General features: G+C 39.4%; 2 protein-coding genes across 4 annotated transcripts in view; one reads left to right on the top strand and one right to left on the bottom strand.

The window, feature by feature from the left end:
• The window catches only part of LOC117408481 (MICOS complex subunit MIC60-like), a 29,331-nt gene extending 22,970 nt beyond the window's left edge, over positions 1–6,361 (bottom strand). The window contains exons 1-2 of one of the 2 annotated variants that reach the window (XM_034013485.3): positions 6,104–6,361; positions 3,983–4,056 (exon numbers count right to left, since the gene is read on the bottom strand). In XM_034013485.3, coding sequence (XP_033869376.3) covers positions 3,983–4,056; positions 6,104–6,145 — 116 coding nt within the window. In that variant the 5' untranslated portion in view covers positions 6,146–6,361. The remainder of the gene's footprint in view (positions 1–3,982; positions 4,057–6,103) is intronic. The other variant, XM_034013487.3, reaches the window with a different exon arrangement.
• Positions 6,362–12,413: 6,052 nt separating this feature from the next.
• Positions 12,414–19,091, top strand: LOC117409575 (large ribosomal subunit protein bL35m-like). Of its 2 annotated transcripts, none has more exons than XM_034015835.3 (4): positions 12,414–12,504; positions 14,020–14,197; positions 17,901–18,021; positions 18,753–19,091. In XM_034015835.3, the coding sequence occupies exons 1-4, from the start codon at positions 12,477–12,479 to the stop codon at positions 18,939–18,941; spliced, it is 516 nt and encodes a 171-aa protein (XP_033871726.1). In that variant the 5' UTR covers positions 12,414–12,476; the 3' UTR covers positions 18,942–19,091. The 2 variants fall into 2 exon arrangements, with proteins under 2 accessions (XP_033871726.1, XP_033871725.1); XM_034015834.3 differs by having other exon boundaries at positions 17,880–18,021.
• The last annotated feature ends 422 nt before the right edge of the window (positions 19,092–19,513 follow it).

Genomic DNA, 19,513 nt, shown 5'->3' with positions numbered 1-19,513 from the left:
TGAGATTGACTGCCAAAGATATTAAAAGTGAACTGGCTGCAAGTAGGACTGGGGTTTTCATGTCAACCATAGGTCGAGAAAAAGCCACTCTTAGGAAAACGTCACAATGACAATCGCTTAAAGTTTGCAAAACAGCATTTGAATGATAGATATTTCTGGTCAAAGGTTTTGTGGAGTGATCGAGCTATTGAGTCATTACATTTGGATAAAGTCTGGTGAGGCGTACAAAGAAAAGAACACCATACCTACTGTCAAACATGGAGGTGTTATTATCCTTCTATGTGGCTGTTTTTTCTTTAATTGCACAGGAAATTTAATTTCAATACATGGTAAAATGGATTCCATAGCATACCAAAAGATATTGGCCAATCATCTGAAACCCTCCGTTACAAAACTTGGTTAAAAGCGCAACTGGACGTTCCAACACAACAGCGATCCAAAGCACACATCAAAATCTACTTCAGAATGATTAAAGAAGAATAAAATCAAGGTTCTGGGATTGGCCTAGTCAAAGTCCCGATCTAAATCCGATTGAGAATCTTTGGTATGAGTTGAAGAAGGCTGTGCACAAGAGAAGTCCTCGGAATTTGAATGAAATGGAACAATTTTGCATTGAAGAATAGTCAAAAATCACTAAAGAATCATGCCAAAAGCTCATTGACAAACATCCTAATCATTTAAAAGAGGTTATTATTGCTAAAGGTGCCTCAACTAGCTATTCATTTTATTTTCCTTGTCAGGGTACGACTACTTTTGAATTAGCATTTTTGGAGTTTTGCAAAAAAAATTGCTGAAATAAATAATTGCAGGCATCTATTCTTGGAATTTTTTCCCTCATCCACAAAAGCAAAACATTTGCTACAAAAGATTTTTCCTATAATTATTTGTTTTTGGGAAATTTCTAGAAATTACAAATTTCCATTGGAGTATGTAAACTTTTGACTACAACTGTGTGTGTGTGTATATATATACAGTATATATATTAGTGTGTGTGTGTTTTGAAAATTAATCAGAGGGACTGTGCCAAAGTCCTACAATGTGACTACCCTTATAAAAGCTTACCTTAGTAAAACCATAGCAAAGTCTAATGAAGCACAGTGAAAGCAGAGTAAAACTAGCAAGGTACTGTAAAGCACATTAATCATCATGGCAAACCAGGGTAAACTATGGGAAATGCATTGTATAACCATGGAAAAGCGGAAAAGCATGGTTAAACTGCATAAATACTGTGGTAAACTTAGGATGGTAACTCTATTTAGATCGGCTGTATTCCACTTGGGGAGATTATTTGTAAACATGGGGTGAATTTTCACAGCTATGCAGATGATACAGATTTATTAGGGATGTGCTTTTGGTACATTTTTATGAACGTTTAAACTCTTTGCAATGTCAGCGTTTAAACCATATCTACACACACACTTTATATTACATTCTGATACTGACAGCCCTGGTTAGTATTTTCTAAGCAAATAAACCTTAAATAAGCAAATAACGTTTTAACAGTATTCAAACTCACGTATCCACACAACTTTACATTAAATTGTAAAAAGAGATGCCTGGCCTACCTGTTTGAACTGTGTCTCAGGGGTCCTTTACTTTAGTGCAGTAGTTCCAACATAAAAATAAAAACTGTACTAAACATAAACGGCCGTTTGGTCCAAAAGCTTACAGAAAAATTTCAAGTGAAAAATGTCTTTCACCTATGGGAAGATTGGGGAATGGGGTCCACGAGTCTGTGGTAACTGCAACTTTTTCTCCCTTTGAAAGTTTTGTATGAACAGCTACAGCACGATTTTCTTTAAGTTTTTTTAGCCTCGCTGTTATTGTTTTATGGGTCGGCAAAGTATTGGGATAATCTTATATCGATTTCAAAACTGCTGCATTCACGATTCACACGCACTGTCCCCAGGGGATAACGTGATCACGCCCAATGTTCGGCCAAATCTATAGCAAATGTTGTTATGGATGTTTGCTTTTTATTGCCATCAGTAACTCCATCCACAATAATTCTAAATGTTTTCATTTCAAACTGTGAAGCATTGAGCTTGTGTTTTTGTGGTACGACAATTTCGTTTGGCATAATTATTTACATACCACGGTTTTCTAGTCCGGTTCCTCAAAATACTTCCACAAGTGGCTTCCTTTGTTTAGAGATGCCATTTCAAATATAGAAGCAACTCTGGTCATTGACGTTATTTAACCCCGCCGTGGAATTGATACCATACCACGCCTACTACAGGCATGAACACACACACAGAGCACCAATTAAGCGCCAGATCGACCGAGAATAAAACCCGCCCCAGTGTCAATCGTTCTGTTGCCCCAACTACAAAAGCTACTTGGAGGCAATTACCAAACCCCTTCCTTTTTATAATATCCGCTCTTACTGTGGCACTAGAGCAGTCTCATACACAACAGACTACTGATAACAAATGATTAAAATTAATGTATAAAAAAATATGCGTTTGGTGACATTTGTCATGTGACCGGTTAACGTCTAGCATATTATTAAACGTTTTACCGCTTCTTTAGAGTTTATACGTTTAAACATTTAAAATTCACATCCCTAAGATTTGTGTATCTGTTAAACCAGGTGACATAACAGCTATCAATGTCTTACTCAAGTGTCTTACTGCTATTAGAAGCTGGATGTCTCAACATTTTTTACAGTTAAATCAGCATAAGACAGAAGTCCTACTTTTAGGCTCTAAGCAACAGATGGAATTGACAAACATTTGATTTAGGTTTGTTAAACTCAAATATAAAATCTGAGGCGAGAAACCTGGGGGTTATTTTTGACTCTGAACCTTGCTTTTAATCGCATATTAAGCATATTACTAGAGTCTCTTTCTATCATTTGAGGAATATTGCTATAGTTAGATCTTTTCTGTCCTTGGATGATGCTGAGAAATTTTAATTTTTTAATTTATTTCTTAGCAGACGCCCTTATCCAAGGCGACTTACAAGATATCACATTATTTTTACATACAGTTACCCATTTATACAGTTGGGTTTTTACTGGAGCAATCTTGGTAAAGTACCTTGCTCAAGGGTACAGCAGCAGTGTCCCCACTGGGGATTGAACCCATGACCCTCCGGTCAAGAGTCCAGAGCCCTAACCACTACTCCACACAAATTAGTACATGCTTTTATTTTCTCTAGATTAGATTACTGTAACGCTTTATTTTCTGGACTTACGTCATGCTCTATCACGTCTGCAGATTGTGCAAAGTGCAGCTGCTAGAATGCTAACGAGAACAAAAAAAAAAGGGCTCACATTACTCCTGTTTTGGCATCATTGCATTGGCTTCCTGTGTGTTATAGGATTGATTTTAAAGTTTTATTACTAGTATTTAAAGCATTCAATGGATTAGCTTCAGACCACTTGAATGACATGCTAATTCCATATCAATGGAAATGCATTTTTAGATCTGCTGATGCTGGCCTCCTGTGTATTCTGAGGGTGAATCGTAAAAGGATGGGAGAGGCTGCTTATTGTTTTAATGCTCCCACAGTCTGGAACTCTATACCGTCTTTTATTAGAGAGTCACCCACAACTGTTATTTTTAAATCTCGATTAATTTTTTTTTTATAATATTGCTTTCTTAATATTAACATGTTTTAGTTTTGTTGTTACTTCTGCTTTTAATAACTGTACTTTTTTGTTTCTGTGATTTATTCTGCTTATAAAGCACTTTAAGCTGTATTGCGCTATATAAATATTTATTATTATTATTATTATTATTATGATTATTATTATTATTATTATTATTATTCTGTGACTAGCAGAATAAACTAGTAGGAGGTATTCAAGACCATGCACAGGTGTGTCCCTGCAACATATGACTGTTTACACCTTTAAATTCAAGACAACCAATTGGATAGGAGACTAGAACATATATAAAGCACTTGCTTGTCTCAGTATGTGTACAATTCTAAGAAAACTTTAAAAAAATGATATAAAGCAACAAGAAGCACATACCCAGATTCCCTGTGTGTTGTATATCGCCGGGAAGGTTGCAGTGGATGGAGTGATGCTTTACCACACAGGCACTGCTGTAGAAGAGTAATAAGAGTTGAGATTCGTAATAAAGCAGTGAATGAAGAATTTATCGTTTAAAAACAGGTGCTGTTTTCTTCTGCAGCTTCAAACAGGAGACAGGTTCAACAGTGAACAAACTCCTTAGGATGTAGCCCCTTCTTGTGCCTGGTTTAACTTGAAAAAGATTTGTTGGCCTGACTCACTACTTTTTTCCATTCATTCATTCACAACAAGGCCAATAACAAATACGAATAACATCTGAATTTTAAAGGGTAACGGGTAAAGCTAAAAAGAACAACGTGATCAGGGCGATTGTAATTGCTTGACAACAGTAAACTTAACCAGGATTCCTACAGGCCATTTCATTTATTTAAGGAAAAATGAATACTTTGGATTGATTAAAAACTAAAATATGTCAAGATATTTTTTGTTAAATATTTCATCATGGATCTAATATAATTCGTGAAATAGGCAACATATTACAGTATTTTTGACTGAATGGTCCACAGCTTTTAGTTAAAATAGGTAATGTCAGGATAAGAAATAAAAAGCTGGGGGAAAATGGGCCATTTCATTTTTGTTGTGATGGGTCTAAGTGTAATCACCAGAAAGTCGTCAGCTTGCAAGCAGTCTGATATTGATGAGATCCAATGTTGCAAACATCATCATTTCTTTCACTGAATGTTCAAGTTCAACTGAATTCCATTTATTTGAAAGTTTTCTTCTTCTTTTTCAAAAAAAAAAAAAAAAACAGTAACAGTCTATATAGTGTCTACAATGCATCATATAAAATGTTTGAACAACTAAGTCAAAAGTGTAATTAAAATTATTTACAGCAATATCATATGCATCTTCAAACTCACTCAAGGTCTATGTTCTGTTTGCTTTTGGGGGGGTTGATCGCATCAGCTGTACAGTATGTTCTCTTTTTTTGGGGGGGGTTGATTGCATCAGCTGTACACAGTATGTTCTGTGTTTTTTGGGGGGGGTTGATTGCATCAGCTGTACACAGTATGTTCTGTGTTTTTTGGGGGGGTTGATTGCATCAGCTGTACACAGTATGTTCTGTGTTTTTTGGGGGGTTGATCGCATCAGCTGTACACAGTATGTTCTGTGTTTTTTGGGGGGTTGATCGCATCAGCTGTACACCGTATGTTCTGTGTTTTTTGGGGGGGTTGATCGCATCAGCTGTACACAGTATGTTCTGTGTTTTTTTGGGGGGGTTGATCGTATCAGCTGTACACCGTGTGTTCTGTGTTTTTTTGGGGGGGGTTGATCGCATCAGCTGTACAGTATGTTCTCTTTTTTGGGGGGGGTGATCGCATCAGCTGTACACAGTATGTTCTCTGTTTTGCATTAGGAAGTGTCACCATTCGTACTGTCAATCAGTATAGTAGCTGTAAGTCAGAAATGTTTGAAAGGTAACCCTCTTCTGACAGCAAGTTATTGGCGTGTGCAAGTGTGGTACTTGGGGAATACTTAACAAGGTCACGTCCTTCTGCCATCAAAAACACTTTCGATATCGAGGTCAGCACGGGATAGGATTTGCCAACGGGTGATGTACAACTTAACATTAAAAATCTGCACATAGCAAAAGAAAATGACGAAATATCAGAAGAAAGTTTACAAGTTCTGTGGCAGCAGCCAGACCATTGACTAAACGCACACTATCTCTCTCACTCTCTTTCTCGTTGGGAATCCCACCCTCTTACTTTGACTGGTTAAAACACCAGACAGTCCCTGAATGCACTGCAACGATTTGTCAAAGGCCAATGCTAATCAATACAAAACTGGTGCACCACTTCCTGGATGTAGGCTATACATTTTTCAAGGAAAATACGATAGCTACTTTCAAAAAAACAATGGGCACTTATTAACGCAGACGCACACTTCTACTAAAGCACTGCTAACAGTTAAGTACATATATTCCACCAAAAAAAGAAAACAGCTTTGTTTTTTACAAGTCCGTCCTGTAGGCCTACTTTGACGCCGGGTCAGTGAATGACAGGCGCTCTTTCAGCTACGCTATTATTATTATAATATTATTACTTAGCCTCTTACCTGCGCTACTGCACGGCTCGCGTTCCTGCAAACACGCAGCATGGTTGTTCTTAACTGTGCCGTTTTTCTTCAGTAGAACATCATAAAACGGGAGAGAAACGTTGAGTTGGAGAGAGGTTTTCCAGCACACTATACACCACCTATCCACACTCCCAGCACAGTGTAAGCAGGCAGCACACACCGAGCATGCGCGCTCCGCTGCCGAAGAGAACTGCGGGGAGCGTAGATGTGTTGCCGGTGACTAGACCCACGAGCGATATCTCACGTGCCCAGTGCGATGTGAGGATTGGAATGGAAGTCATTTATCAGTATTTACTGCAGAGTTGATGAAATACTTATGGCCATAGACAAAAAAGAGAAATTTAAAGAAAAAGGATATTGTGATTTTCACAGATTCTCTAAAGTCGATACCTGTAGGCATTAGAATCGGAAACAGGAGATAGTGTAGATGTCACATACGAAATGAATCAGAAATTACATACTAGCTATAAAAATGTCAAAAAAAGAGATTGTGCCTGGATTCCAATTCACTCGGGTATCTTTGGAAATAAAACTGTGGATTTTGAGGCCAAACAATCAATTCTAAATAAATAAATTTACATAATAATACATTTGAGTCCTGCAGAGGTGAATCCTGTGGCTAAAGCAAAGATAATGGATTTATGACAAGAACAAAGGGAAAACAGTGGAAAGGGAAGATATTATTATAAAAAGCACTCAAAGTAGGGAAATACAAACATGGGGAAAGGGAAAAACAGGGAGGAAGAAACTGATTTTAATAGACTAAGGTTAGGGCATACAGCATTAAATTATCATCTATACACGATTGGGAGTCATGAGAATGGGTTATGTAGTAATTGTGGTGAACAAGAAACAGTGGAACATATATTCAGGACCTTCATCACCTGCAACATTAAGGCACATTTTGACAGGAGGTAAGGTGGGTCTTAGCCAAGGACAGTTTACTTGGCACCATGACCAGGTGCTGCAATGTTTGGCCTTAGCATTGGAAGACAAGCGTAACATGACCAATAAGTTGCCACCAGTTCCATCAAAACATTACACACAAAAGACAACATTCCACCACCCAGGAGAGCAACCGCCAAGAAAAGGTGTTAAAACCAAGCCTCGCCCAGGACAACTGGAAGCTGCTAGAGACTGGAAAATGCTGGCAGATGTTGGTCAATGGCTTATTTTTCCACCTGAGATTGCCACCACTAACCTTCGACCAGAATTGTCTTGTGGTCTGGATCAGCACGCCTTGTTCACCTGGTAGAGTTAACAGTGCCATGGGAGGATGCTGTAGATGAGGCGTATGAGAGGAAGAAACTGTGGTATGCTCAACTAGCCGCTGAAGCGGAACAGCGAGGATGGAGAGTCCGGGTTTACCCAGTGGAGGTGGGTTGTCGAGGATTCGTGGCACACTCTACAACCCGGTTTCTCAGAGTTGCATCATACAGTGAAGAACTTATTTGAAGCAGCAGAGAAGAGCAGCTGATCCCTGGAGCCAGCATTACACTTCAGCCATCAACACCAGGCACAAGAATATCTACATCATCAGATGGAAGGAAACACAAATGGATGGAGACGCAGATGGATCACATTAGTTTACTGTAAAGCTACATCTTAATTGGCGCTTATCTTGGCGAGAGCCGAGTTCAAATAAGCATGAAGTTTTAACATCTACTCTCATGTAATGGAAATCATGAAATGCAATACATACTGTATATTCAGCAAAGAAACATATTAAACAGAAAAATAAGGGAAATAGAAATTGAAGTAACAACAGTAAACTAGAAAGTTACATCGTTTACAGTAAATAGAGTGTTGGAAGTCTGGGAGTTTTTAAACAATGGGGAGCTTTAGAATGTTGAAAAAAGTCCCATTAAAGTGAATGAAGATGGACAAAAAAGGACAAAAAGCTTAATAGTTTAAAAAGTATAAAAGATATTAAAAAAGTTGTATACAAGCACACTATTCCATACACGTTTTAAAGTTTGAACGGCGTTTCTAGCGTAAACGGTGTAAGAGGAGTAGCGTGCCAAAGAATAAGAAGAAGTATGTTGAAGATTTAGTGAGGACTCTTGCTTTGCAAGTACCACTAATTATATTTTGAAGGTAGAAGAGAAAGAAATGGAGAAAGAGAAATGTAGTCAAATTTGTAAAAAGTATAGGGAAATGGGAGAAGAAGAAGGAGGAGAAGGAGGAGGAGGAGGAGGAGGAGGAGGGGGAGGATTGGAATGAAAACACCACAAAGCACTTGGAGGCAGTACTTCAGCTGGATGGAAAATGCAGTGCTGTAAACAAGTTGTTGTTAAAAACAAGTTGTCTTTCAAAAGAAAAGTTCCAGAGGATGATAACATGATGACTTCAGAATAGAATGTTCATTCCAAGAGGTTCCAAAGTGCCTAATTTGAAAATGAATTTGCATTCTTTTTGTTTCCTGGCTGTATTTGTTCCATAGCAGTGATTTATCCCACAAATGGTGATGTCTTCTGCAGTGTGGTCATTTGTATTAAAATGTCTGGCAACAGGAAATGTAGAGGTGTTAGTTCTTATACTTCTTAGATGTTCCGCTGTTTTGTTTCTTTCTATATATATATTTGGTAAGTCAGCATTAAGGTTCTTTGAGTATTAGTTCAGGAGTTGCTCTTCTGTTCTACTTTACTGCCATAGACTTTTGGTTTGGTTTGTAGGCTAGATAAGCCAAAGTGTTTAGCGCCAGCACGATCTAGTGCACAGTGGTGCGTTGCCAGCAAAACAAAAGTAAACTTGATCTAAAGTGGTAGACGATTGGCTGGTGATGGCTCTTTCTTCCATAACGACAACCCGGGTGCTGTAGCCCAGGGTTCCCCAATCCTGTTCCTGGGGACCCACTGTGTCTGCTTTTCATTCCAACTCAATTACTTAACTAGAGTTGCGAGCAACTTTACGGCTTCTAAGCAGTTATCGTGAAATTTAAGCGCATTGGTTATTATAGATGAAACGTTATCATCACAACTGTAACGTATACCCAAGATTCACATCAATCAGCCAAAGGGTTCATGAGGAGTTGTCGTTTAAGCGTTTTATGCAAAATCCAACATAGCTGCCACACCATGTGACCGATCCATTTTTCCTGAGGTAGAATCAATCGTGGACATGAGCGCACAATGTACAAAAGTTTTCACAGCTGTACTATTTACCGTTCATGAGAAGAAGACTTTTGAATACTGTCCAAAATTTTCATTAAATCCAAGATGGCTGCCACACCATGTGACCAAAGGCCGCCATATTGACCACGACACAACATCACATAGTCCTCTACATCCGTGTCAAATTTTGTGCATTTTGGTGCAGCCGATCAGAAATTATACGCAGTTTTATAGCCAGTTGCGTATGTTGATGATGTCATGCAGCGTGGACGCCATGATTTTCACAGTAGCAACTTCCCTTGAACAAGCGTAACAGATGACCATACTGAGATGTTTTATTCCAATTTTTGTTTCAATCGGATAAGCGCTTTCAGAGAAGAAGATGTTTGAATTTTGATGATTTTATATTTTTATGGTAATTTTATGTCATTAATCAATGTGGTTGCCAAACCACAGAACCAATCAGCTTCATATTAACAACAGTTAATCATGGACTATCCCTCAACATTTTTAGCAATTTTCAGAACTCTGAAATATGGCTGCCGAACCATGTGACTTGCGCAAATTTGCTGAATATCACTGACTATCATCCATAGGCATCTACCAGTGTACCGAATTTTGTGAGTTTTTGAGCATGTTTTGGTAGAAAAAAATAATAATAATCCTAACAAAAACAATAGGCTTCCCCAGCCTATGGCTTGGAAGCCTAATTAAACCCTTAATTTAACTATTCATTAGCTTAATTGTTTTCAGCTTTTAAAGAGTTGGATATTTCAAGTTAACTATATAATTTTATAAGTAACTTGAAATCTGCAACTTTTTAGGGACTGAGAACAATTAAAAAGGTCTAATTAAGCATATTATTAGTTCAATTAAGGGTTTAATTAAGTAATTGGAATGAAAACCAGAAGACACAGGACCAGAACTGGGAAACCCTGCTCTAGCCCACACCGTATATTCTAGATATCTGTGGCAGGCAACAAAAACTGAAAAGCAGTAAGCTCACTGACAGCATTTGGGAAATTTTATATAACAATGCAAAATGATTGCAAACACCATAAAAAGGCAAGGGGTCAGAAAAAAAAATTAATTAAAATGTGAAGCAGTTTGACCTTGAATAGCATGGCACCCTCAGTGCATGTGCTTGGGATATTGTAAAATGTGAAGCTGTTTGACCTTGAATAGCATGGCACCCTCAGTGCATGTGCTTGGGATATTGTAAAATGTGAAGCAGTTTGACCTTGAATAGCATGGCACCCTCAGTGCATGTGCTTGGGATATTGTAAAATGTGAAGCAGTTTGACCTTGAATAGTATGGCACCCTCAGTGCATGTGCTTGGGATATTGTAAAATGTGAAGCAGTTTGACCTTGAATAGTATGGCACCCTCAGTGCATGTGCTAGGGATATTGTAAAATGTGAAGCAGTTTGACCTTGAATAGCATGGCACCCTCAGTGCATGTGCTAGGGATATTGTAAAATGTGAAGCAGTTTGACCTTGAATAGTATGGCACCCTCAGTGCATGTGCTTGGGATATTGTAAAATGTGAAGCAGTTTGACCTTGAATAGTATGGCACCCTCAGTGCATGTGCTAGGGATATTGTTTATGCTATAGCTTTACAGCACAGAAAAATTGTACCCTTAAATCCACATATTCAGTTATCTCGTTATGTATTCATCCGATTGTTTTTCATATAATGGAGTTCTTGAGATGCAACATCTTGTGCTGTGTGTCACAGTCAAACATATTGCATGAAGCATCCAGCAGGTGGCACTGTGGTATTTGGTTATTTCTGTGTGTATCGGAGATTAACAAGTGAAAGAGACAGGAGGTTCTGGGCTCAGATCTAACCTGGACCAAGATAAATGGAGCAGGGAATGTTTAATTATGTGTTTGGTTGCGGTGTTGGGGCTAGCTACTGTAACATTTGGAATTTCTGGGGTCTAATGTTAGTTACCTATCAAGTCACTGTGCTCAAATCCAAATGATTTGCACTACCCATGTTAAATCCAGGTAGCTAATCCTACACCAAATAAGAATCCTGTGATTACATTTGTAATTCATTATTTTGACACTCACTATGAGAACCGGAGCATTGCAAAAGTGGGTTCCAATGATTCCAGTGGAACCGAGCCCAGACCTGTCAGGGGCCCGTAAAGAATCTGGATCACCATTGGTATGGCACTTTTTTAATGCATTTAATATGTTCTTTGAAGCTAATATATGCCTATCGCTTCTATGTTAAGCACGTAAAGGTGCTAGCGCTTGCAGTAGTTTTCACTCTTGCATCCTTCTCACTTTCAGGGTGTGGGTAAGTTATCCAGAAAACCAGTTAACCTGACTGTGGTGCGCTTTATTTAAAAACATCTCCCTTTGTTTTGTGCTACAGCAACCGTTGCCTTGAGGAGAACAAAGGGATCACACCTTGAGCTTGGGAATGGGTGTGATTTTAAAGGTAGAGTACAAAACATTGTTTTCATTTATAAATATTGTATTTCTGTAGCTGATCCAGTTCTGTGGACTGTATAACTGAGACTGTGTGGCACAATGGACATGCCTTGACAACTGGGTCCTGGTTCAAACTTGGACAGGGGTTATAAGTGGATTGAGTCTGCTCACAAAAAACAAAACCACAACATTTTAAAGATCAGTGCCAGATCTAACCCTCATAAAAGCTTACCACATTTGCAGTTTTCCCATGCCATTCTCGTGGCTATACTCCACATTGACCATAGTTTACCATGCTTATGTTTGCTATATTTTTATATTTGCTTTACCATACCTCTACGTGCTTGCAATGCTTACAGCTTACAGTCAGGAAATTTAAAAAGATTTAGACCGCATACAGAACTGGGCAGAAAAGTGGCAAATTAAATTCAATGTCAGTAACTGTAAGATCCAAATACCAAATGTGGGGGGGGGGGGATATAGAACTAGAACAAGCACACACAAAGAAAGACCTTGGTGTTGTAATAGACTCCTCATCAGCATCCAGACAGTTTAAAAAGATTACGTATTTGCAGTTTAAAAAAAAAAAATGCAGATCGCAAAGATATATTACTTTTTGTAAAAAATATCCTAAATATATTTTAATAAAAATGCAAAGATGTTTACAAAAATGTAAAATCACAATATAATCTAAACTAAATGAAATCGCGTTTAGGGTGGTTTCGTTTTGGTGTTCTTTTCTGACCCAGCAGGGATACTGTAGTTTAGCGGTCAGCCTTGGAGAATAAAGATGGCGGCCGCCTTGAGACGTGTCTCTGGTGTGTATTTATATGCATTTTCAATTTTAAGTTACATTAACACGCGATTTATCTAGGTGAAATCTATTGTAGTTTATGAATGCATTTTTTTTCTTCAGAATTTAGAAACATCGAGCATGAAACTTGTTTAATTTTAATACAAGTATGTGTAGCCTTAAAAAATGTTCCCTGCAGTATTCCTTATTCAGACTAAGTCAAGTGCATGCGCACCAGAATTATTTATCTGTTCATTATTTTAGGAAGTAATGGAATGGAATGTCATAGTGCAAAATAAAATTACTGCATACAAAACCTTGTTTTACAGTCATTGGTGCAAATAAATAAATAGATACGGCCTATTATGAAAGAATGATGCTTACGTGTTACATGTTATATTTGTTTTCACACTGCAGCTATTGAACCTGTGATGGATTCGAACGAGTTCAATAAGCCTAATACTGAATACAACAAAAAAAGCTACATTAAGAAGCGCGTGTTAGTGTTTTTTTGGGGGGGAGGGGGGTACTGACATTTCACTTGTAATTTCGAAAGACTGCGTTTTGTAAAATTGCCACAAGGGGGCGCCTTTAGCTAAATATTAATGTAGTAAGATTATATACAGTTTACTGTGGACCAGGGTTGGGTTCAGTTCCTGTTTTTCAAATCCTATTACATTTCTAAATCCTTTTTAAAACCCATTTCCAATAACAGTTCTTTGAATTGCAATTGGTATTTTAGTTATAGTAAACAATTGTTGTGATTGTTCAACTGCTTTCATTTGAAGCCAATGTAATCGACTAACAGTGACTTCAATTGAAGTAATTTGCTGCCACTGTGAGGAACTCATTTTAAGAGAACACTGCTAATTACAGTTTTGATCGATGTGTTGAAATTGATTAAAAGGGAGTTGGAATTGGGAATGGATTTTATAAAAGGAATTGGAAATGGAATTGGAATTGAAAAGCAGGAATTTTTCTTAACCCTGCTGTGGACAAAATGTAATTTGAAGCTACTTGTACTGGATATGTTAGTGGACTTTTGAATGTTTTTATCGTTCTGTTTCACATTCCAGTGCAGTAATATGTTACTGTTCTACAGTGGATAGTTATTATATGGGTATATTTCTACTGAGATATAATAGTGCTTGGGTTGCTGTTTGGCAAGACTTAATCAGAGGTTGTTAAAAGGTGTCAACAATGTCAACCCAAGACATAATTGCAAGTTGAGCTTTTTCACACGGAGTGGGTTGCCAAAACCATGCTGTTGCTCCTGATTCATTGGGACTGTGGATGCAGTCCTGTAATCAATTAGGAACCAAATGATCATAGGTGGACCAAATGGCCTCCTCTCACAGGTAAAATGTCTTTATCGCTAAAATGACTACTCACTGTTGAAGGCTTGCTTGTTTTTATGGTGGTGATTATTAGTAATTTAGATCCTGTAGACAAACTGTAGTCCACTGAAGCCCACAAACAACACAGAACCAGGTAACCAAGCTATAATTTGTGTTAATTTCTAACCATTTTTAATGCCTAGGGTTGCTGAGGCCTCTTATCCCTTTGTCTCAGAGGGGACAGGGTTGTGCCACACAGCTTGCCTCCAGGTTTTCCACACTGACCCTCGGCCACACCCAGAGACCAGCGATCTGCTCTGCTGTTCAGCTATCGTCAGCCTTCCATACTCACCTGACCTGGACACACAGTATTCTCAAGAAGTATGTACAGTTTGTCATGCCACTAAATCGAATGTCAGGACTCACTACACTGTATATTTAACAAGTAATGTAAGAATACACACTGTGTTTAATGACATAAATGTACCAACACTAGAAATAATATTGTGGGGGCTATGAATTTGAAGAAGGTTATTTTTGTACAAGTGGTAGTTATACTTTAGGTTTTGTAAGCAGGCACTACAATTTTTTGTTTTTTGTTCATAAAAAAAGGCATTTATATATATATACACCCATACAAACAAAGACGCTGGAGTGGCCATACATCCACACTGAATGTGAGTCATGTTCTGAATTGATAACATATTCATTTTCCAGGGTGTGTTTTTACTTTGCTATAACACTAGAAGCATTTACTTTGCAAAAAGGTTTTGTCTCAAACTCATTAGTGCTGCATATTTCCTGGCGTGCCATTTGAATGGCAATAATAATGACTTTGGTATCCTTCAGCGTTTGAAACAAAAACAAAGTTATTTTTATGTTTAATGTGTTTTTTTGAATGACAGTAACTTTGTATAGTCCATCAGTCTTACATGACATACACTTCTATTCGCTATGTAGATCTTATTATTATTAATTATTATTATTATTATTATTATTATTATTATTATTATTATTGTTTATTGTTTATTTCTTAGCAGACGCCCTTGTCCAGGGCGACTTACAGTCGTAAACAAAAATACATTTCAAGAATCACAGTACAAGTAATAATACAATTAAGAGCAAGATAAATACAATGAGTATGACAAAATACGATTCAGTAACGGAGCAGATAAGTGTCAGTGATAGTTACATCAGGATATAATTAAATACAAACTACTACAGATTAAATAACACTTGACAGATTACAGTATTATTATTATTATTATTATTATTTATTTCTTAGCAGACGCCCTTATCCAGGGCGACTTACAATTGCTACAAGATATCACATTATTTTTACATACAATTACCCATTTATACAGTTGGGTTTTTACTGGAGCAATCTAGGTAAAGTACCTTGCTCAAGGGTACAGCAGCAGTGTCCCCCCACCAGGGATTGAACCCACGACCCTCCAGTCCAGGGCCCAGAGCCCTAACCACTACTCCACACTGCTGCCTGTATCTCTAAAGTACTGGATAAAATTCAGTAAAATAGGGGGCAGATAAGAGCAAGTAAAACGTATTTAAGGAATAGTGTCCATAAGGAAAAAAAGAGGAGTTCTACAGGTGCTGTCTGAAGATGTGAGTCTTGAGGAGGTGTCGGAAGGTTGTCAGGGACTGGGCAGTCCTGACATCTGTAGGAAGGTCATTCCACCACTGCAGGGTGAGGGTGGAGAAGGAGCGGGCTCTGGAGGCAGGGGAGCGTAGAGGAGGTAGAGCCAGTCTTCTAGTGCAGGAGGAGCGGAGAGGTCAAGTGCGGGTGTAGGGAGAGATGAGGGTCTGGAGGTAGCTGGGTGCAGTCTGGTCAAGGCATCTGTAGGCTAGTACAAGAGTCTTGAACTGGATGCGAGCGGTGATCGGGAGCCAGTGGAGTGAGCGGAGCAGTGGAATTGCGTGGGAGAAGCGAGGCAGAGAGAACACCAGGCGAGCAGCGGAGTTCTGGATGAGCTGGAGCGGACGCAGGGAGGCCAACCAGGAGGGAGTTGCAGTAGTCTAGGCGGGAGAGTACCATGGCCTGGACCAGGAGCTGGGTGGCGTAGTTGGTGAGGAAGGGTCGGATTCTTTGTATGTTGTTCAGGAAGAATCGACAAGTGCGTGCCAGAGTGGAGATATGCTGGGAATAAGAGAGGCAGGGGTCCAGGGTGACTCTAAGGTTCTTAGCTGAGGAGGAGGGAGAGAGTGTGGTAGATTCCAGAGGAACGGAGATAGAGAGATCAGAGGAGGGGGAGGAGGGAAAGAACAGGAGGTCAGATTTAGAGAGGTTGAGTTTGAGGTGATGCGAGTGCATCCAGGAGGAGATAGCAGACAGAGAGGTAGAGATACGGGAGGGGATGGTGGAGTCAGAGGTGGGGAAGGAGAGGAAAATCTGAGCATCATCAGCATAGATATGGTATGAGAAACCATAGGATGCGATGAGGGGGCCCAGGGAGCGGGTGTAGAGAGAGAACAGAAGAGGACCCAAGACTGACCCTTGGGGGACTCCTGTTGAGAGAGGGCGAAGTGTGGAGGTTGCTCCACGCCAGGTTACCTGGTAAGTGAGGTTGGAGAGGTAGAAGGAGAACCAGGCCAGAGCAGTGCCAGAGATTCCCAGGTCAGCGAGAGAGGATAGTAGAATACAGGGTAGGTTTTTTGAGGAGGGGGCGGTACAGTACAATTAGCAGGAATTGATAGGGAGAGGTTAGTTGGACAGCATGAAGTGTAATTGGGACTGCCAGGTTTCAGTGAGAGCAAGGAAATCAAGAGAGAGGTGGGAGGCAAAGGCAGAGATGAAATCAGCTTTGTTAGCAGAAGAGTGACAGTTCCAGAGTGCACCAGAGAGTGTGCGGGAGGGGGGGAGAGGCAGAGGGATGACGTTAGAGGGGTTGGAGGAGCAGCGGCGGGGAGAGGGCCGAGGGTGAGGGCGAGGGCGAAAGGATAGAACAGGGATGTGGGAGACAGTCATAGCAGGACAGGCGAGACAAATAGGTACAGTGGGAGTGGTGGGGTGGAGTGTACAGACCTGACTAGTGGCATCTTCCAGATCTATTCGAACAGCGTCTTGGCGCTCGAGGCCTCCCCTCGCTGGACTCCCACAGCTAGACTCCCAGCTCTTTTGTTGAGGCTCTTCGGATCTTCGAAAGAATGTTTTATTTAATTAACTGATATCTGGTAGCCGTTTGCTTGCCGGTAGTCTTTTACCATTTCATGGCACAGTTAATTTATCAGTATTATTTATTTCTTAGCCGACGCCCTTATCCAGGGCGACTTACAATTGTTACAAGATATCACATTATTTTTTACATACAATTACCCATTTATACAGTTGGGTTTTTACTGGAGCAATCTAGGTAAAGTACCTTGCTCAAGGGTACAGCAGCAGTGTACCCACCTGGGATTGAACCCACGACCCTCCGGTCAAGAGTCCAGAGCCCTAACCACTACTCCACAATTTCTCCTCCCTTTTGGGGGCAAGCATGTTACTGGCTGCAAATCATAGCAGTCATTAGGAAAAGCAGATTATTGGTTAATCACCTGAAAGATGCGTTGAAAGGGTGGGGACAATTTCAGTCTCCAGGAAGTGCGACTACCTTGCAGAGCGCTTTAACCTTGAATGGTCTGAGATATATATATATATATATATATATATATATATACACACACACAAACACACTCACACCGGTATTTATTATTATTTTTTTATTTTATTGAAAATACATGTCTGCTGTACAAAGTGCGTGATACGCAAGGTATAGTGAATTTTTTTAATTGTGGTCTCACTTTAATCGCAATTGCGTGATGCCCACCAGTATAAAAACACTGTTACAAACAGCTGAACTAACACGGGTGACATGGGCATGAGCTGACTCATTGTCTACTTTTAGTTTTTATTAGCCTATGTTGTAGTCTATGTAGTTTATTAGTTTCTTAGTCAATGTTGGAAGTTATGGATTAAGGTGATTTTATCAGAAGGGATGTTCCTGTGATGGCAAAGCTATTGTTGAAAACGTTTTATTTTGCTATTATTTTTGCTTTTGTTTGACAGTGTTACTCCTCTGCTTCCAAGCACTGTTCAGCCAGCCAGGACTCTCACTTACATCAGCCTGAGGAAGGGAAAGAGGAAGTCTGTGAAGTCCGTGGTCAAGAGGTTTCTGCGGCTGCACTGTGGTCTTTGGATAAGAAAAAAGGTAATCAAGCAGAGGGGTGACTGACGTTAATGGGAAACCTTTTATCAGGTGGAAGTTGTGTTAAAAATAACCAAACAAGGAAGCGTCTGCAAGGAAATGGTAACAATTGTAGACAGTAATTCTACATGATACAGGCTGTGTGGTCCAGTGGTTAAAGAAAAGGGCTTGTAACCAGAAGGTCCCCGGTTCAAATCCCAGCTCAGCCACTGACTCACTGTGTGACTCTGAGCAAGTCACTTAACCTCCTTGTGCTCCGTCTTTCGGGTGAGACGTAATTGTAAGTGACTCTGCAGCTGATGCATAGTTCACACAGCCGAGTCTCTGTAAGTCGCCTTGGATAAAGGCGTCTGCTAAATAAACTAATAATAATAATACAGTTTGAAGCACGGATAATCTATTGTTTCTCTGGCGACTTAAGTAAGTCATATTGCAAATGTTTTTTTTGGGGTGACAGACAAGTTAATAACACCTGGCATAGCACTGTCAGTGTAGTACACAATAGGGAGGCCATTTTTATTTATTTTTGTATAAATCAGCCGTGCAAATGACAGACTATTTATACATAAGCGTCCAGTGTGAAGGTCATAAGTTCTATATGTGTTCTTAACAGTTGGTTACCATAATAAAAAACATTTATAGTAAAATGTAATTATTTTGGATGCTTAGAACATCATTGCCCCCTTTTAACGTGTGTTCTTATTATGTATTTTTTTTGTATTTGTGTGTTTCAGGCTGGGTACAAGAAGAAGCTGTGGAAGAAGAAGCCAGCCAGAAAGCAGAGGCTGAGGCAGCATGTCTTCTGTAACCGGACCCAGAGCAAACTCCTGGATAAAATGACCACGCCCTTTTGGAGGAGGAGAAACTGGTTCGCCAATGACCCCTATCAGAAGTATCATGATCGCACTAACCTCCAGGTTTAAGAGACTCCTCTTGGACTGCAGTGCTACTAAACACAAGATTTTTCCAGAGTGAAAAGTAATAGAATGATTAAAGCCTGTTCTTGTGTTGACCAGAATGTATTTAGAGGTTCAAGGGTGACGAAATAAATCATGTTGGTGTTGTTTTTTAAACCCTAGTAAGTGCATCATGTGTTACTCCTATACACACACATTGTTCCTTCAAGGCCATATCCCTAGGATGGTGTGTTTGGAATCTATTGGCCTTTGTCATAAAACACCTATTTATTTGACTTGTATAGAAACGCCAAACAGGTAATGGATGTGATGTGCATATGAACTGCCATTTTTGGCAAATTGTTTGAAAAGTTTGTGTGGGTATTTATTTTTTTTATCACAAATGAATAGAATTGCATCCCCTGAATGGTATGTTTTTATTAGGAAAATTAAAATTAAAATAAAGTACAGATTTTTTCTGACAGGTACTTCCATGTTGCCGGGGGGGGGGGGGGGACGCCAAAGAAACTAAACCACCTTAGTCTGCTGTACATGCATGTGCAAACATCTAGAACAGCCATGAGAAATCCATCATGGGG

The sequence above is a fragment of the Acipenser ruthenus genome, chromosome 2 (assembly GCF_902713425.1).
Source record: "Acipenser ruthenus chromosome 2, fAciRut3.2 maternal haplotype, whole genome shotgun sequence".
In the NCBI taxonomy this organism is placed as follows: domain Eukaryota; kingdom Metazoa; phylum Chordata; class Actinopteri; order Acipenseriformes; family Acipenseridae; genus Acipenser; species Acipenser ruthenus.
This window is presented reverse-complemented; position numbering and strand designations above follow the sequence as displayed.